At 38.6% G+C, this 19,224-nt stretch overlaps 1 protein-coding gene across 3 annotated transcripts; it reads right to left on the bottom strand.

The window, feature by feature from the left end:
* Window positions 1-1,566: 1,566 nt before the first annotated feature.
* Window positions 1,567-14,158, bottom strand: LOC131256044 (uncharacterized). Of its 3 annotated transcripts, XR_009176574.1 has the most exons (11): window positions 13,722-14,157; window positions 11,726-12,115; window positions 11,382-11,602; window positions 11,070-11,264; window positions 10,870-10,962; window positions 10,707-10,770; window positions 8,187-8,230; window positions 3,430-3,465; window positions 2,081-2,148; window positions 1,726-1,820; window positions 1,567-1,618 (listed from the first exon to the last, which is right to left on the bottom strand). XR_009176574.1 is itself a non-coding variant. In XM_058257051.1 (10 exons), exons 1-10 carry the CDS (start codon window positions 14,026-14,028, stop codon window positions 1,808-1,810), a joined length of 1,431 nt encoding a protein of 476 aa, XP_058113034.1. In that variant the 5' UTR covers window positions 14,029-14,157; the 3' UTR covers window positions 1,567-1,807. The 3 variants fall into 3 exon arrangements, 2 of the variants coding, with proteins under 2 accessions (XP_058113034.1, XP_058113035.1); XM_058257051.1 differs by having other exon boundaries at window positions 1,567-1,820; XM_058257052.1 differs by lacking the exon at window positions 3,430-3,465 and having other exon boundaries at window positions 1,567-1,820; window positions 13,722-14,158.
* Between the last annotated feature and the right edge of the window lie 5,066 nt (window positions 14,159-19,224).

The following is a 19,224-nucleotide window of genomic DNA, read 5'->3' as shown; positions in this document are numbered from 1 at the left end:
CTAGAACTGACCACCAACAAACAACAGTACACAGCATCTAGTACCACAGCTTCTGGTACCGTGCCATAAGAACTTCAAAAGAATCTAAGTGACCCAGTTGGGAACTGCTCTGCCTGAACTGAGCTCTGTCCGACCATGACGTGGTGCGAGAGGTGAATGGCTAATAGACCATTGCCAATAACTCACTGAAGAACTTTCAAACATGTTTTGCACAGCACCGTCTTCAACAACAACCTGCGTTTCAATCACCTCTCAGTAAAGCAGGCGCAAGACCCAATTAACGTCCAGATCTAGTCAGGTTATACTTGTATGTTATGTCAGGCAATCCATTGTCCAATTATTCAATAGTGTATCGGTGATCTTCACTGTGGGGCCTACAGTTTTCATGGTACTGATGTGCTGGGAAAGATCTCACAAATACCTGAGTTACATCTTAGTTTTTTGCCAATAACTCACTGAAGAACTTTCAAACATGTTTTGCACAGCATCATCTTCAACAACCACCTGCCTTTCAATCACCTCTCAGTAAAGCAGGCGCAATACCCAATTAACGTCCAGATCTAGTCAGGTTATACTTGTATGTTATGTCAGGCAATCCATTGTCCAATTATTCAATAGTGTATCGGTGATCTTCACTGTGGGGCCTACAGTTTTCATAGTAGTGATGTGCTGGGAAAGATCTCACAAATACCTGATCAGTTTCATCTTATTTTTACTAAGGAATGCCAGGTGAAGCGGAACTGCTAGTACTCTCTTAGGCTTGTTGACATGTGGAGGATGGCTGGCTATCTCCTTAAATAGTCCTGCTATTCCAAAGGACCAACTAAAAATACATTTCATCATAGGCTACTGCTTCAACTGATGGGAAGTGGATTTGCGTACTGAATAAGTCAGTACGCTATGCGTATTTTATCCACTCCGTCCATCCATTTTAGCGGATGATTTTAGCACTCAATCCAAAAAATGAACCATATCCAAAGCTCTAGTGGATCGCACCTGAGAATAATGATTTCCACTGTTTAAACCTTCCTAGGGCCCATAGTAATGTTCATATGAAAACACAAATATCAACTTGATACAAAACTTCTATGGCCCCGATAATTTTTCAACAGTTTATGTTCAATTCCCACTGTCTCCTGTGGTGTGGTCCATTTGAGCTTTGGATATGCTTCAATTTTGGGATCAACTGCTAAAACGAGCTGGAAAAACAGATGGACAGTGTGGATAAACCACACACATTCATGGTAGGCCCAAAAGAGTTTACTCAGTACGCAATCCAATTTCCAACAGACAAACCGGTATGCACCTTCCGTCTGTGATTTAAAACCTCAGAAACACCATCGAAAGCGAGATGAAAACGGCAGCTGTACTGGCAGATCATTCAACATTCTTCGGGCTAAATGGAAGTTTCCAAGCTGGGATTGGGTTGTGAGTAGTGAACCCTCCTGTACGGAACTGGTGGGTGATGGAAAAAGCTGTGGGCACCACAATGATGTAATTGTTTTACTTGCTCCTGATTTCTCCTTTGCCTCAAAAATCCTATATTCACCTCATCCGCGTCCACAGTTCTTTTACCAGTGCAATATTTTCCATTTATAATCTTCTGAAGTTACACCATCTGTGCAATGAAAATAAATGCATTCCAAAACCGGAAATGAGAAAGGGAAAAAAATATATAGAAAAAGAAAAAGAAAAAAAACCAATGTAGTAACGAACAACATATACAATAACGTCATCAACCACTATTGATGGGCGATGAAGATTTCTCCTCTGATTTTGAGAGAGATGCTAAGACGTTTGCAGTCTCTCAAGTCGGATTCCTGCAGCCAGCCAGAAAGATTGTTCATCAATAAAGCCCCCATGCATGTTGAAAGTTCATGATTACAAGCACCTGAATCACAGACCTGATCTGGCCCTGTTTTTAAACAGAAACTCTTCCATCCAAGCCCATTTATGGTTATTACCCAGGTCCAGATTTCAGGCTCAACTACTCAATGGGCTAGGCTAGGCTCAAGCTGACACCAACCAGTCCATAACCAGCCTGCACTATAGTTTTGCTTAAGCCATGAGAGGAGCTTACCAGTATTCATACTGGTTAGTAGCATCCAGATGCGGATAACCCTTTAACGTCCGTTCTGATCCAAAACCCTGTTCCACATATCCAAAATATCACTAATCTGAATCTCATGTAATCCAAAACAAAGGCCAATGAATTGTTACAGAAGATGCTAAGATGCCCCTATAGGAGAAACAAGAACATTAACCTTAAAACAACATACATCATAATTTAAAAAGAAAAAAGAAAAAAAATGGTATGCATGTTTGAAACTACACATCAATGTTACAATTTTGGTGTTATGTACTAAAAATGACTGTTGCTGTTACCATATGCAACAATCCACAATCTTGCTAATCATCCGAGATGTCCATTTAGAGCCTGGTGTGCCTTCTATTGGTCACGCATGTCAGTGGGCAAGAGGTACGGGTCTCATTTCAGACGTCTGTGAAGATTACTTCTTGGAAGAAGAAAAGTTATGCTAGTGTGATGGATGATACACAGGCACAAACTCAAATCAAAACGTCCAAACAGTGGGCCTCACTTTAGGTGTTTTACAAAGAAAACTCATATTGAACTCATTCCTTCACTATTAGATTAGTTGATACCTCATGGACAGTGGACATAATAAGCGATCAAAGGATCAAAGTAATATATATATATATATTAATGAAACAAAACATAAAACAGATACTAAAAGCATTAGATTTATATCCTATCTACAATGGGTTCTTCGATTTAGACCATTTAAATTGAGTTACATAGATGCCACATGTACAAATGCAAATGCATGTGTATCACCCATCATACTCTGCTATAATATCATATAACTCTTACTTATTGACAACAAATCCAAAGTCATCAACCTTCCACGTAAAGAAGAGCTAATATATAACCTTCCACGTAAAGAAGAGCTAATATATACCTGAATATTTATATAGAATACATGTGAGACTCTAGTCGTTGGATCTCAGGTTATATTTCAATGATCTGAACCATTTATATGATGGGCCTCACCTTGGATGGGGAATATCAAAGTGTGCCGTAACAGCCATTATGTAATGGTAACGGTGGCAACCGTTATGCGTTATGGGATCGAAAGAACCATGTGTAGCCATGTGTTAAAAATTAGTTGAGTAGCCATGTGTTATTTTATTTTTTACAGGGAAGTGGATGTAACTGTGAGATTAAATGAGGACTGAGGAGGTTAGTGTAAAAACCCAGAATAATAATCACGATAGTCGGGGGCAGGGAAACCTGACCCAAAGCACTAAACAAGATAACTAACATGCTTGACCTGTGTTTAGGAATCGTGAATACACAAAAATAGTCATATGGGTTGAATAAATACAAGGAACCTGTAAATGACCAACCTCTTGGCTAATATGAATGTCCATAATATCCACAACCTGTTCAGAAAAAAATAAAAAAGAGATCAGGACATCATCAAGCTCGTCTGCAGCCCAGTGATTTGCTCTTGCAAACGAACTGAATAACGAAGCTAAATACCATCAAATTAGCTAGAAAAAGATCCCTTGTCACATTCATCTAGACAAGAAATAAGAGTAATGTGCAGATGAAGATGAGAATACAAGTTAAGAGCTCCTTAGGAAGAACCCAATAATGAGAAGGTGCATCACTCATCCATATACATACAAAAAAAAAAAAAAAAAAAGCTAACAAGGTGAAATGGGATAGCAAGATACACTTGATGCTCCCATCTGCAAAACCAATCAGGTATTCAGACGGGTAAAATAATTTCTCGTGTAGAAAGCAATAATGAGACGCATTATAGAGTCACTTTCCTCAAGACAGTTCTTACCCCACTATGCATTTAACTGGACTCTGCAAATGGGCTACTAACAATGAAGCCAAGAATCTCAATTGGCGATCTTCAACTCATGATATTGGTTAATTGACCTTGAACGCTTCCAGTAACAATCAGGGACAGAAAATGAATTATTATTTTGCCTCTGCGGTGACACAATAACCCCCCCCCCCCCCCCCGGCAAAAAAAAAAAAGAAGAAGGTGGAGAGAGGGAGAGAGACCAATGGAGAGTATTTACAGAGAAACCAGATTGTAAAATTCTGTGATAACTCCCATTAAAAGCGCCCTTCCATAGGCACGATATGGTCACTAGTGGAAGCCACTACGTGCATGTTTTAAACAGTCACGCAACTGTTTGAGGCACTTCTCTCCCTCAGGGAATTGGCCAAACAATGTAGTCATCCTACCACGTTATCATCCACAATGGACCATGTAACTAACACCCAGGAATTGACATGTCGACGAACCATCATGTTTAACTGCCACGCCAACATAATATAACACACAGTCATGTCAACAGTCAAGAATCCATGCAGGTGCTATGTCGCCAATTCAGTCTAGCTGGTCAAATCCTAATTAACAGATCAACCCAAAGTCACAAATTAGACCCCTCATTTCCACTGCGACTCAACGAAAGCCTAGGCTGCTTCAGGAAAAGTTCCAAGGCATTTCAGTTCTCCTTGCAATGATGCGTACATGCGGAATGCAAAGCACACAAGTGCCCCATCGCCGACCCTTGCAACCATGCACAAGCGCAAGGTGTGCGAGTGATCTCCCTTGATTCTCCATAATATGGCTCCATGGAAATGGAGGGGCCTTTATATGAAGGGTTCCTTTCTCGCCTGCTTCCAGTGCAGGAATAAAGCTCGAGTCCCATTTTGGTAGCTTTAGGATGAAATTTTTTGAGATTTTTCACGCTATAATTCTCACCTATTACCCACTGGCTTTTCTGAATCACCCAAACTTTACTTTTCCAGACTATACTAATGCCTTTTTCTTAGACGAGAATACCCCTGCGATACAAACCCATTTTCTAAAATATTCTCGCTCCTCTCCTCTTCATACCAGAATACCCTACTATCAAAAACCGATTTTCCGGAATCCTCTATCCTCTTCACACCAGAATACCCCACCACCAAAAACCCATTTCTCCGAATCTGCTCTCCTCTTCATACCACAATACCCTTCTACCTAAAAAACTCATTTTCTGAAATCTTTATCTCTTCTTCATACAATAATACACTTCTACCAAACCGTTACTTCTTTTTCTTCATTTTATTTTGTCAACAAAGGATGAAAATGGTGCCTTCATCGAAGAAACGACGCATTACAGGTATATTTAAACAAACTGCCCTAAACTCTAAACTCTAAACCGAAGAAATTTGCACTTGCGCGAGTTCTCAGTTGATTTCATCGAGCCCTCGGTCAATTTGCCCGAGTTATTGGTGAAATTGCAGGAGTGTGATCGGTGAAGTTGCCCAAGCACTTCATGAAATTGACAGAGAAATCATTAAAATATTGATCAAGAACTTCTACAAATTGACCGAGTAATTCATAAAAATGGCCGACTACTTGTTGAAATTCACCGAGTACTTCTTGAAATTCACAGACCACTTCATAAAATTAACCGAGCACTACATGAAATTGACCGAGTACTTGTTCAATTTCATGTGGTGCTCAGTCAATTTCATGTGAAGGTCGGTCAATTTCATGTGATACTCGGTCAATTTCATGAAGTATTCTATTAATTTCATAATTTACTCAATCGATTTAAATTTTTTCTGAATTTTCACACTATGCTTCACTAACTATTGAACTTTATTTTTAATATATTTTGCAATTCATTCTTGTAGATGATGAGTCTCTAGTTGGAGTCCCGAACCTATCCTCCAAGTGTTCGCTAACATGGTGGTTTGATACCATGAAGCGTGGGTTGGAGAAGCAAATTTTTCATATATTTTGATGTACCTCCAATCCTAACAGCCTCGATATCGAATGAAACTTGGAATTTGAGAGGGAACATATGAAATCACACACTCTTTAGGGTCCATACTCTCTCTACGGCCCATATATGTTACAATGAAATTGCATGAGGTTTAAAAACTATACTTTAATATAAACTCTAATTATGTGAAATAAGGAAAGAATCCTTACTTGTAGAGGAAATATGCAGTTGTATACATTACAGCGATACCCACGTGATGCCATCACAGCACTTTCGACCCCTTCAGACATTGTGCGGAAGGACTATCCCGGGGATAGCTATAGAACTCTTCTAAAGAGTCGACTGGGTCAATATACTCTATGCTGCATATAGTTTTGGTGTCAATTCCCCTAATAAACCACTCTACACACATAATTAAGACAACCTTCACGACATCCTCGTGCTTATTGGTGTCAACTATTTTTTCAAACACCTCTCCTATATGTTTTTTTAAGATTAGATATTCTTTATGGTACTTCTCTCTTATTGTTTTCATAGTGAGATGAATTCTCGATATAGAAAGGTCTCCAGTCTTAAGCCTTGTCATAAGGGCGAAGTCCATCTCCGTAAATTTCAAAGGTGTCTTCCGTATCTCAAATACAAAATCATCTCTATATCTTACAAAAAATAGGTGAAATATAACTCCCATAAACCTAAACGATGAAATGTGCAACAAAAAGGAAAATGGGGACTGCCTAAAAAGATTTAACCGACTCTCATTCTTCTCCAACCCACGCTTCACGGTATCAAACCACCATGTTAGCGAACACTTGGAGGATAGGTTCGGGACTCCAACTAGAGACTCATTATTTATAAGAATGAATTGCAAAATATATCAAAAATAAAGTTCAATAGTTAATGAAGCATAGTGTAAAAGTTCAGAAATAATTTAAATCAATTGAGTACTTTATGAAATTAATAGAATACTTCATGAAATTGACCGACCATCACATGAAATTGACCGAGCATGACATTAAATTGACCGAGCATGACATGAAATTAACCAAGCTTCACATGAAATTGACCAAAAATTGACCAAGCTTCACATGAAATTGACCGAGCGCTATATGAAATTGAACGAGTAACCGGTCAATTTCATCAAGTATTCAGTCAATTTCATGTAGTGTTCGGTGAATTTCATGAAGTGCTCTGTGAATTTCAGGAAGTACTCGGTCAATTTCAAGTACTCAGTCATTTTCAAAAATTACTCAATCAATTTGTAGAAGTTCTTAGTCAATTTTTTATGATTTCTCTGTCAATTTCATTAAGTGCTCGAGCAACTTCACCGATCACACTCCCGCAATTTCACTGACAACTCAGGCAAATTGATCGATGACTCGATGAAATCGACCGAGAACTCACGCAAGTGCAAATTTTTTCGATTAGAGTTTAGGGTTTGGAGCAATTTGTTCAAATACACCTACAATACGTCGTTTCTTTGATGGAGGCACCATTTTCATCCTTTTTTGACAAAATAAAATGAAAAAAATGGAGTGACGATTTGGTGGAAGGGTATTTTTGTATGAAGAAGAAGTAAGATTTCAGAAAATGGGTTTTAGATAAAAGGGTATTGTGGTATGAAGAGGAGAAGATTCCGGGAAATGGGTTTTCGATGGTAGGGTATTTTGATGTGAAGAGGAGAGAGGATTCCAGAAAATTGATTTTTGGTAGTAGGGAATTCTGGTACGAAGAGCAAATGAGAGAAGATTTCAGAAAATGGGTTTATATTGCAGGGGTATTCTCGTCCGAGAAAAATGCATTATAGTTTAGTCTGGGAAAGTAAAGTTTGGGTGATTCAGAAAAGCCGGTGATTAAAAGGTGAGATTTGCGGTGGGAAAAATCTCACAAAATTTTAAAACCAAAGCTTCTTCAAGGATATATGGAAATTGAAGTTTCCAAAATGGAATCTCATAAATTTGTTATCTTTGTAATTTATAAGGCATTTTCATATAAAACAAAAGATAACCATATTCAAAGGAATATTTCAAAGACAACTTTGATGAGTACACACATAATATATGTTTGATTAGATAAAACCCAACAGATAATATTATTTCATAAATTCCCATCAAAACCTGCCCCTTATGCATTTGTGTTATGATATCATGTCTAACCCGTTATCATGCTTTTTCATTTCAAGTAGATGCACATGTCCACCTGCATCCCTATGATGTCCCAAACAGCGACAGGACTTTGGATCTTAATCACAAGCATATGGGTCATATAGGTCAAAATCAACCATAGAAGTAAGCAAAAGCAAAAGCATTCACTCAAAGGAACTAATGGGTGGGAGTAAGATTAGGAATGAAATAACTTACATTATGATTGTCCTCAACCACATCTAATAGCTTCCTTGGACGACCTATATAAAATGACAAATCCAGAATATTAGACTAAAGCACCAATGGTAAACCTCAAAATTTTATAAAATGGATGCCCAGGTTGAGACGAATTGCAAGAAACACTAACAGTTGAGATAAAAATGCAAGAAACACTAACAGAACTGGAAAATATAATGTGTTTTCAATTCCTAAATCAAGATTTTTTTTTATAGCCTCGTTTATCCCAAAATAATGACGGGCTTAATGAGAGATTCATTTTATATTATATATGCATGCTTAGAAATGCACCCAAGGAACCAATAAACAGGTCCAAACCAGAAAAAGATATAAACTGAATTAGTACTTGATCAGGAGAACTAGATCAGATCAAGAACAAAAAGTTAGAATCCCATGGGAAATGGGGATACATACAAGCACACACTTTAACCACTTAAAAGAACATGCATTACATAATTTCAATGACTTTTACGCCTGAGTATTTATGTAGGGTGTGATCTTGCTCAGATTTTAAGTATGGTGTCCCATGGCAGACTAAAATTCCCAATGTGGATAGGAGACCAATTGTGATCTAGCACACCAAAACAAAAGGGAGCATCCAATGTCAAAAACATGATACAAGACAAGTGAGTCAATGAAGCTACATCATCCATCTCGTAGGCCCTACAGATCGCCTGCAGTCAACATCACGCCAATAGACAATGCAAGTCATCGTGTTTTCCCTGTTGAATGTTGAAACCTGTTTTCATTTCCTGTCATTTAATGCCACTGTACAACTGTGATGGTTCATTCCATGCACTTCTCAACCAAGAACTATCCATAAATGGGACCACAGGACAGCCTGGATCCACTGCCTAACCGGGTAAGTGTCATGTCTTTCCATCAAGTGGCAGATGCCCCATTGCCGATGCAGCATGCCAAAGACGATGTGAACAAAACAATTGGCCAACTCAATATGTTTATTGTCACTGTTTGATTTAATTGGAGGGACCATGTACTGACTCAACGCCTCCATCGTATTTCAATCAACATGGAAAGCGATATGTTTTCTTGCCCAACTCAATATGTTTTCTTGTCACTGTTTTCTTGTTCAGTTAATCGAATTATTAATATTATACGTATGTAAATATGTAGAAACATACATACATACATATTTATCTAGGAACAAAATAAGTTTTGCTAAGCCACGCGCATGTAAGAAAGCCTTGTTTATGCATCACGCATGTGTCAAAGGGGAACAAATGCATGCGTCTAATCCAACAATTGGGTGGTCCTGACAATCGAAAGGCCATTTATTTGACCCAGACCAGACCCAACCAAACTCAAACAAAAGTCCAAAGACCTAATGGGTATTGGGACCCAATCAGATCAGGGTTCTCAAACATGAGATCCACACCCAGCAAGACCCGAACCCAATTAGCTTGCATTGATGTACTCTAGGACCTGACCAAACCCAGCAAGACCCGAACCCAATTAGCTTGCATTGATGTACTCTAGGACCTGACCAAACCCAGCCTGTTGACAGCCTTATTGGACACCCTCTCTTGTACACATGTGGACTCAGCAAAGAAGGTACAGGGCTAGGATTGTAGGTTAGTTTAAGGACCATCTTAGAACCATGGTATTAAAAAACAATTACGTAAATGTAACAATGGGACCCATTATGTGATACACAGCTGTAACACCCGTCTGTTATAAAAAAAAAAGCGTAACAGGTTGTCATAGGCCCACAACGGTCCAATACGGTGCTAACACATTTATTTTCTTTTAAAAAACGATCATTACAGAGCTGTAACGTCCATTACGAGGATTGTAAAGGCTGTTATGGCCTATACTGTAACAGTTATAAGGTTGACCATTAAGGCCAACATTACTGCTATTGAATATCATTTTTTTTTTTAAAGATTGTTGTTATATAGATTGGGACCCGTTATTCCCTTCTTCCCCTTCCCTGCTTCCTCGAGATTCCACATCCAAATACTACTCTCTCCTATCCTCATGAAAAACATCGACATAAGCACAATCCTATCCCCAAATAAGATATGGAATTGAGAGGACAAAGCAACTCTTGGTAAACTGGTAAACCAAACATCTAGCATAGAGCTTTGTCATCACAACAAGCATTTCCCCAAAATCTCATACACGCACATCACCACTTTTTTCAAAACAGTCCTTGGAAAAGTTTCTCCGTTAGTTTCATAATTTACTCATTTTTCTCTTTATTTTTAGCAAGATTCTAAGAAAGGACTGCTTTGCATTAGAAAAGAATTGATAGGCAAAAGCATTAGTAATATCCTGTCAATTATAGAAACTAAACCATGACTACAAGCACACGTATGGATGACACCTTCAGACTCAGACACATGTTGTGCATGCAAAGGATTTCGATCATCTGTTCAGCATATTCAAGTAACAGAATGGATGGATCATCCACGAGTTCACTAACAGAAAACTCAATGAGGATTGAGGAATGAATCTAAAAGGCATGAGTGACTTCACCTCGCTTAGGTTTATGCACCTTCGACCAGATACTATCATCCACTACACCTTGTTCTGATCCTTTCTGTCATAAAAAACCCAAACTTTCAAAAACCATAAAACCTGAAATCCAAAAATCGCTTCCAATAAGTTGCATTAAACCAGGTTACCCTAAGCCTCTCACCAATTTTCTTTTGTGGATGGAAGTAGACGTCAAGCCCTTCCTGTTAAGGGCGCTCTGTTGACTTCTGCTTGCTTTGTTCTTCTTGCTAATCCTCTATGATTGTAAATGCATTTTAAAGGAAAGTATGACACAAAGCACATCTAAAGAAGAAAAGCCATGGAGAGGAAGTACAAAATTTTAGTTTGCACAAAGAAACTTACATCAAACTCTTCATCTTTTGTCTTTGCAACAAAAGCATCCCAATCTTCTTTCTTCACATATGATGGTTTTTGTGGTTCAATACCTCTCTCAAGGTCTTTCTTGACCTGAACCAACAGCTTGTATTTATGTTGCCTATAACAGGATGAGATCTTCTTCCTGGTATAGCTTCTATTAAGATCAAAATTATATCTTTCCTGTAAACCAACCAGTGCAGACCTTTGATTAGATCAAAGAAAAAGACACTCACTGAATATTTGAAGGAAATATATGCATACAAAAAGAAAAAAGGAGAAGAAAATCAAGGTACCTACTGTTAACACATTCAATACTGATTTATAGTCTTCGACTGGAACATCCCCAATTTGCTTAAATCTGACAGGTAAATAATGACATACATATGAATTGATTGATCTTTTGAAAGCCCCAGCATTTGGGCCAGTTGGGTTACCAAGGTCATCGAAGTCCACAGTCAGACGTCTAGCTAAGTTTCGATAAGTTGCTCGGCCTGTTTTTTTAGGCACCTTTTTGGAACCTGGATCAACATAAACCTTGGAAAGGATGAGTAGAAACTCAGGAGAAAGTGTTAATACAAAGCCTTGATAAAAAAACAAAGACAGTAAAGGCAAGTGAAAGATCCAGCACGTAACCAACTTACCTTGAGCTTCCTCACAAGGGAAGTTGGAACTCTCCATAGCCTCTTTGAAAATGTTATCGACGTTTGAATTTGGATCTAAGATGCTCATGGCAATATTATCTAGGATATTATTCTTGTACTGGAGATCTCCATATTCACTCCCATCTTCTGGGGTCAAACATGCATCTTCATTCATATTTATTTGAAGCATTTTTAGACCCAAGGGTAGTTGCTCTTGTTCCGTAGTTACTTCCTCCAAGTTGTCATGGTCATCACTTATCCTCATGATGTCCATTGATCCCGGCATCGAACAGTCATTTGGGAAACCTTGATTATCATCATCACCACTTGACAATCCGGAGCTCAAAGAAACATTACGCACCACATCAACACCTGACCCACCAGTGCCATCTGCACAAGACAATGATTAAATTGTGGATATAGACATTAGGCACTTACATTTCTTGTAACTGAACAATAGAAAGGCCAGTGCCAATCCAAAAGCATCAATAGGCAAAGAGGCACATAATACATCTAGAACAAGGTTATGGAAGTGTGGCATATTTCAACAACATGTGCTACATGAGCTCTGTAATTTATCCTATGGTACACAGCTGTTTATTTATTTGTATATATTCTAAGCAAAGAAAGTCAAGAAACTGAAAAGAGAATAATTTTTTTTAACGAAATTAGTGAGACAGCTGAGAAACTCTGACTGAAGTGGAGCAGCACTGCAATTAAATGCTTATTCAGTCAAATCTATTTACATAACCACAATTCCTACGGAATTCTATTTTCTACCAAGCAACGTCATGACAAGTATCCATAAGTTCAACATTTGAGAACTTGAAACTCAACTCACATCACAAAATGGGTGCCCAAGTTGGACTGCCGGAGTCAAATGTAAGTCAAGAATTTAGTGAATTCTTCAAGCTCAAAAGAATTACACGGAGTCTGAATTTCTAATTCTTCATGCACTCAAACAACTTCTCAAGTACTAAATCAAGCTGAGGCTAAACCAATTCAAGTCCCCTCAGTAACCTTCTCAAGTAGTAGGACTTGGGGGCATCCTTTTGGAGTTCCAGGATCTTTGCCGACTAGTGGATATAGTTGAAGGAGACTCAACTAATGTGATAGGTTCGGTTTCTTTTTTCTCATGATTAGGGTGATGAGAAATTTTTTTGGGAATGCAAAAAAAAAAAAAAAAATTGTAAGTCACTTTTGATAGGCTGACCATTGCCGTCACTTTTATTCTAGTACATTTACATTAGCCTACTTTTAATGATGTTTCGGTATCCTTCAGAAAAAATCAGGTACTCCCCAAAATTATATGTCGCCACAATGTCCATCGTAAATGTGTACAGTGGAGAAAATGGGGAAACAGAATTTCTAGTGCAAGGATGCACCTAAATGATAATGTGTAAATGGAACAAAAAAAAAAGGGTAAATGTATGAGCTAAAAAAGACTGTCATTTTGTGTTCTGGGTGTCAAACAGATACAAAACCTAAAACTTTTTTCACTCCATCACTAAATAATTTTAAGTGAAAAAGGAAACGCCATTGTAATTCAGTCAAACTACCTACAAACGGACAAATCAAATGCTAACACTAACACCAAATGACACAAATGCAAGTAAAAACAACAATTTCTGAATGCCAACAAAACCTTTGTAACTGCCAATGCACAACCTAACAGTGTATTGTTCAGCACCCATACAATGGGATCTGCATTCTGCAATACATGCCGTTCATATGGTGGCACTTGAACGAATTATTACCCAAATGAAAAACCCAGAAAAATCCAATTATCGGAGATCACACCCATACTGTATATGAACAGTTGACTAATTAAAGGAGACTTTTTGCGCCTGGCCAATCCAAAATGGGGTACACGAGGAACGGCCCATATCACAACAAGGCCAGGTGAGATTACCACCACTAGGCAAGCAAAACACGACATTTTGTTCCACCAAGCATCCATACGATACATTAAAAAACTAAAAGAAGAGCACATTACCAATTTGCCGCAGCTGCTTCCTCCGTAGAAACAATACAAGCAGATCTTCATGAAGTGCTCTTAGGAGCTTTGTCCTCGAAGCGGCCCGCGCGATAAGCGTCGACTGATAAGTAAGCAGATTTTGCATCCGCTGCCGCTCCAATTCCCCCGAATCATCCCCTGACGACAGCGGTGCCCGAATCCGATCCTCCAAGATCTTAATCTCCTTATTTAGGCCGTCGATCTTGGTCTCCTCACTCCGGAGGCTCGAGCTGATCTTGTGGTGGTCTTGGAGAACGCGAAGGATCGAAGACTCGATCTGATCCATCAGTTGTCGGGATAGAAACCCTAACCCTAATTCGCATTTCTCTCGTCTGCTGCATCTACATCTCGTTCTCCTCCTTGAAGGATGAAGAATGGCAGTGAGTGGCAGAGGGACTGGATTTCAGGAGAAGGGTTATTTATAGGAGCGGACGTGAAAGTATGAAAAAGGGAATTTATGGCTTTGGCGTTCGTGTCCGGGAGGTGGACCCCGACACTATTCGATATCAGCAGGGGAAGCGGATTTGGTGGTGAGTAACTCGCTACGCTTTATCCTGGCGTATTGAGTAAACTCCGCGAGGTCCATCGTGATTTATGAATTTTATCAGCTCCGCTCATACATTTTACCAGATAATTTAAGGCCTGAGCCTAATATCGAAGCATATCCAACGTTCAAATGGATCACACTATACGAAACGTTGGAATTAAACGTCTACTGTTGAAAAATCCTTGGGGTCCACATAAGTTTTGGATCAAGCTTATATTTTTGTTTTTTCTTAAACCATGTCCGCATGAATTTATAAACAGATTGGATGACAAATAAACATCACTGTGGGGGTGGAAATCAATATCCCCACGGTTTTTAGTGGTATGATGCACTTGATCTTTGGATATCCTTCAATTTTGGGTTCAACCCCTTAAATTATTTGAAAAAATGAATAGATGGGAGGATAGACCACATACCTTTAAGATAGCCCAACTGAGTTTACTAAGTATGATAACGGCCTATGTGTAACTCATGGGCATACACCATGATACATGTTGTTTTATCAACGCCAACCATCCATTTTTCCAAGCTCAATAGTAGGCTTAACCAGGAAATAAGGAAATTCCAAATCTCAGGTGGGCCACCCCATGGGAAACAGTGGTGATTGACCATTGAAAACTTTATAAGAGGCTATGAAAGTTTTGGATCAAGTCGGTAGAGGTTGAATTAAAAAATTATTACAATGAATACTACAAGCTTAAAGGGTAAGGAATTATTAGACGGAATTAACACCATTTTACATAATAATTGTATGTATGGAAATATCTTGTTATTTTAACCATCCAATCTTGTGTTTGCAATCAAATTCTTCTTCTTCAAGAGTATTGCATGAAATAAAATCTACATTTGATGGGCATCGACTTATTCACAATGAATTGTGATCACTTATATTTATATACAACTCAAAATGTCACATATAAAAAGTATATATGAATGGATGGCATGAATAAAACATATGCATTAATATAGAGCTCACAAATGTAATGGATTTCATAATCTATTAGAAATTTTAAATAGAACCGAATGTAATTCCACACCACATAATCTCAATCCTTCTCATTATCTCCAAAACAACGAATAGAAATTATTCGAGACATGTGCAATTCCATCTCACCTAATCTCACCTAAGCCACCAAAGAAGTATCGGAGAGTTTTTAATGATGGATGTCCAATCATCATTGTTTCTCGTAGTGTTGTCCACTTGAGATTTGGATCTACCTAACTTTTGAGCTCATGGTCTAAAACGAGCTGAAAATGTGGATGGACACTTAGAATAGAGCACATACACCATAGGTGATTCAAATCTACCTCACTTTTGTGTTCATGCTCTGAAATGAGCTAAAAATTTAGACGGATGCCACGGTCCAACACATACATCATGATGGGGCCCATAGAGCACACCATCTATAGCAGTACATCCACTCCATTCACCCCATTTTACTAAGGAAGCCCCAAAAATTAGGTACATCCATAACTCAAATGGGCCAAATGATAGAAACAGAGAAGGTTGAATGTCCACCGTTAAAACATTTAGGGTGTTTGGCCTGACGCAGTGGATGGGATTAGGTGGTAATAGGAGGGCTACGATTAACTATCCCATTCCATGTAGCATTTGGGACGGCCATTGCATATCATCCCAAGCGCCCTCATAAACAAAGTTGGCGGTTCGACGAATTCGGGCAATCCTCCCTTAAGTAAGAGTTGTTGATATATCTCTTTCTTGAGAATTTATCCAGTGCACATGATTTTTTCAGGGCTCATTGTCATTTTTGGATAAAATTTACTTCATCCATCAGTCAAATCCTACCTCTTTTAGCTAGTAACTAAAAAAATCAAATCAAACCATGAATTATATGGGCCACACCAAAAAAAGAAAAGTGAGAATGGATGCTTGCCCTTGATTCTCAAAGAGGACCCACCACGTTGTTAATATCTCATCAAATCCAATTATATGAAACATCTACCACAGATAATTCCACAAGTAAGAAATTATTCTATTACGAGACTTGGGTAGGGCCCAGAGAAAATCAACAGTGATCATCCCTTCCCAACTTTTCTCACTCATGTGACTTATCTAAGTCGTTTATTACTCTAATTTTTTAAAATGGTCCAAATAGAAAATCATTTCACGATGATCGGAATGGTTGTCATCAAAACATCATTGTGCGGCCCACAATAACCGTTTGCACTGACGTGATCGGACGACTGTTGCAGCAAACATGCCAGCTGCATGGGAGTACCAGTACTTCGTCCGTTCCAAACACGTCATGATATCTGATACCTGGACTAGACTGAATCCCACCTCCTTGCCAAACACACAGCCATGTCTATCCTAAATTGTTACAAAACCATGGAATCAATGGACAACCATTGACAACCTATCGATTACCTTAAACGGTATCCCATCCTATCTACTCTACTCTAATGCGCCTGGCCAAACAGGCCCTTATGGTGTTGTAGAAGTTTACAAGTTTTGGATAATACTTTTGTGTTTCTAAGTCATCCCAATGAGAATGACCGTATAAATAGTATGAACAACATATAAACATCGCAACGAACTTTTAGAAGGTTTCAATGATAAGCATTTGCATTCCTAACTTTTTCTTATCAGGTGGCCTCCTTGAGTTTTAGATCTATTGTGTTTTTATGCTTTATGTCTTAATATGAGCCGACAAAACAGATAAATGAATGGATTTCTCACAAACATGATCGTAGGCTCACAGCCCTGGAAATGAAGCATCCAAATTTTTGTTTGGATAACCAACAATCTTGGTGACTGGATTTTGTTTAGGTGCCAAGTCACAGGTGGTTTTTCACACCCCTCTCTACCTGTTTTTAGAAAAATAAAATAAAATCAAATGTTTTATAATTCAGCAACTCTTATTAAAATGACTCTACGATCTAAATAATCACTGTTTTTCACTCAACTTTAATTTTTACTTACAGTAAGCTCTCATAAGAAGACATTTTTGGTCTGGAAAATGTTCCCAGCATATGATCCCTTGGCCTTGTAATCTAATGTGAGGCTCACATTGCCGTCCGTCTAAGTTGGGGCCCATATTTAAGTTAGATCGGAAGATCCTGGCCACCGATAAGCACAGATCATTGGCAACCATACTGCTTGGTGAGTCTTAGACTACACTTAAGATTCATGTGATATGTTTGTGATTGGTTATTAAGGATGGGGTGTTGGTAGTTAGAGTCTATCTAGTGCCCTAAGCCCATTTATGGCTGTCATGGACTGCCCTGATCTTCAGGAGCATAGTGTGGGCCCAGCCCGAATTGGTCTAGATAGATCAGTCAGTTGGGTTATGAAAGTACGAGTTGGGAGGAATTACAAGATTTACAAGCCCATGCATTTGCAGAAAATGTTAGTTCGGTTCTGACAAGTGGGCCCCATCATTGGGTAATCCAAACCATTCGTCTGTTGCATCCTAGAGGCTTAAAGTCTTGTCGGGTTGCTCCCTTGTGGAGCCCACCATGTTGTCTACATGAAATCCACTCCATCCATAGGTGCGCTCATCAATAGTAACTCCTATGGCCGAAAATCAACTGTAGATTTGCATTTGGGGGTGTTATGCCAACTATTAGATTTGTACTTGGGGCCCACTTGTCAAATAACAGCCATTATTTACTTAATTTTTTAAATAAAGTGAAGCTGCATTGTGTATCAGAAGGTGCTTTTAGGTGAAAGTCAGTGCTGTTTTTCAGTGGGCTATCTGCAAATTGGGTACTATCTTGCTTATATTTACATCTGTCAAGACATTACTTAGTGAGATTTGATTAAGCTATAGGCTATTATCAAAGACGGGGCTCATAAAAAGCATATTTGAAAGTTGTTTACTGGCCAAGCTTTATATTGGCCCGTTATTTACTATCTAATCAAATCCTGTCATATCATGTCTATATAAAGAGAAGTAAACATAGTTTTATATTTTATTATAAGCTTGCCATAGTTTTTTTCAGCTTTAGCTTTTTGGCCTGGACCTCATCCTAACCAAGTTGAAAAGGCACGGGCCAAGGGAGGTCTTATAAGAGAAAAAGTTAAAATGATCAATGGTTTGAAACATTACACGCGTGCATTGAATGGGAAGTTCTAACAATAATCTTTGAGCTGTCCAATAATGATGGCCCACTTAATAATGCTTGCCAGCCTTAGTTGTTATGTAACAATGATGTTTTTAGACTGTTATATGGACATAACACTAACACAGTACAGAACATATTACCTTCCTTGGAGGTGGAGCATTTTTGTGCCTCTAGATTTTGTTCCACACGTGGCATGTCTATGATGGTCTGAACCATGCATCTTATGGGCACAGTCATTTATTGGCCCTTAGCTAAATTTTGCTAGGATTGGACCATCTTAAACATCTGATACATGAGCCTTTCCTGGCTAAATGGGAGCCGTTGTTGATATTTCTGTCTTTCAGAGTTTATCTGTGTGGCACCATTTTAAAGGTTAGAGTAATCCAAAACATTGTAATATTTGGAGCATGGCCTATTCAATATTGGAAATATGAAATCAATGGCTTAGATCCTATCCGCTTGTGATGTATGGTTAGAATGGCACGGACGCATGAGAATATATAATGTCCATCTAAAAGTATGGAATTAGGGTTGTCATCAGCTAGGTTAGGGCTGGGCCAAGCCCTGTTCAACAGAGGCGTGGAAGATCTTGTCAATCACTTTCTACAATGTCTTGTCAATTAGGTATGGTTTCAATTCAGTTATTTGATCTCCATCAATCCTCTTTCATTCCTCAGTATTATAAGTTTGCACAATACATTACAAAAAAGAAAGAAAAAAGAAGAAAGAAGTGAAAACAGTTATTGTAATAGTAACTATTGTTGGAGATGGGCTCACGTAAAGTGTTGGAAAAGCTACATACCGATTCTTGTCACGGATGGATTGAAATAAGTTTGAATAGAAGCA

Source organism: Magnolia sinica, chromosome 9 (genome assembly GCF_029962835.1).
Source record: "Magnolia sinica isolate HGM2019 chromosome 9, MsV1, whole genome shotgun sequence".
Lineage (NCBI taxonomy): Eukaryota > Viridiplantae > Streptophyta > Magnoliopsida > Magnoliales > Magnoliaceae > Magnolia > Magnolia sinica.
The sequence above is the reverse complement of the archived record's forward strand: the minus strand, read 5'-3'. Positions and strand labels throughout refer to the sequence as shown.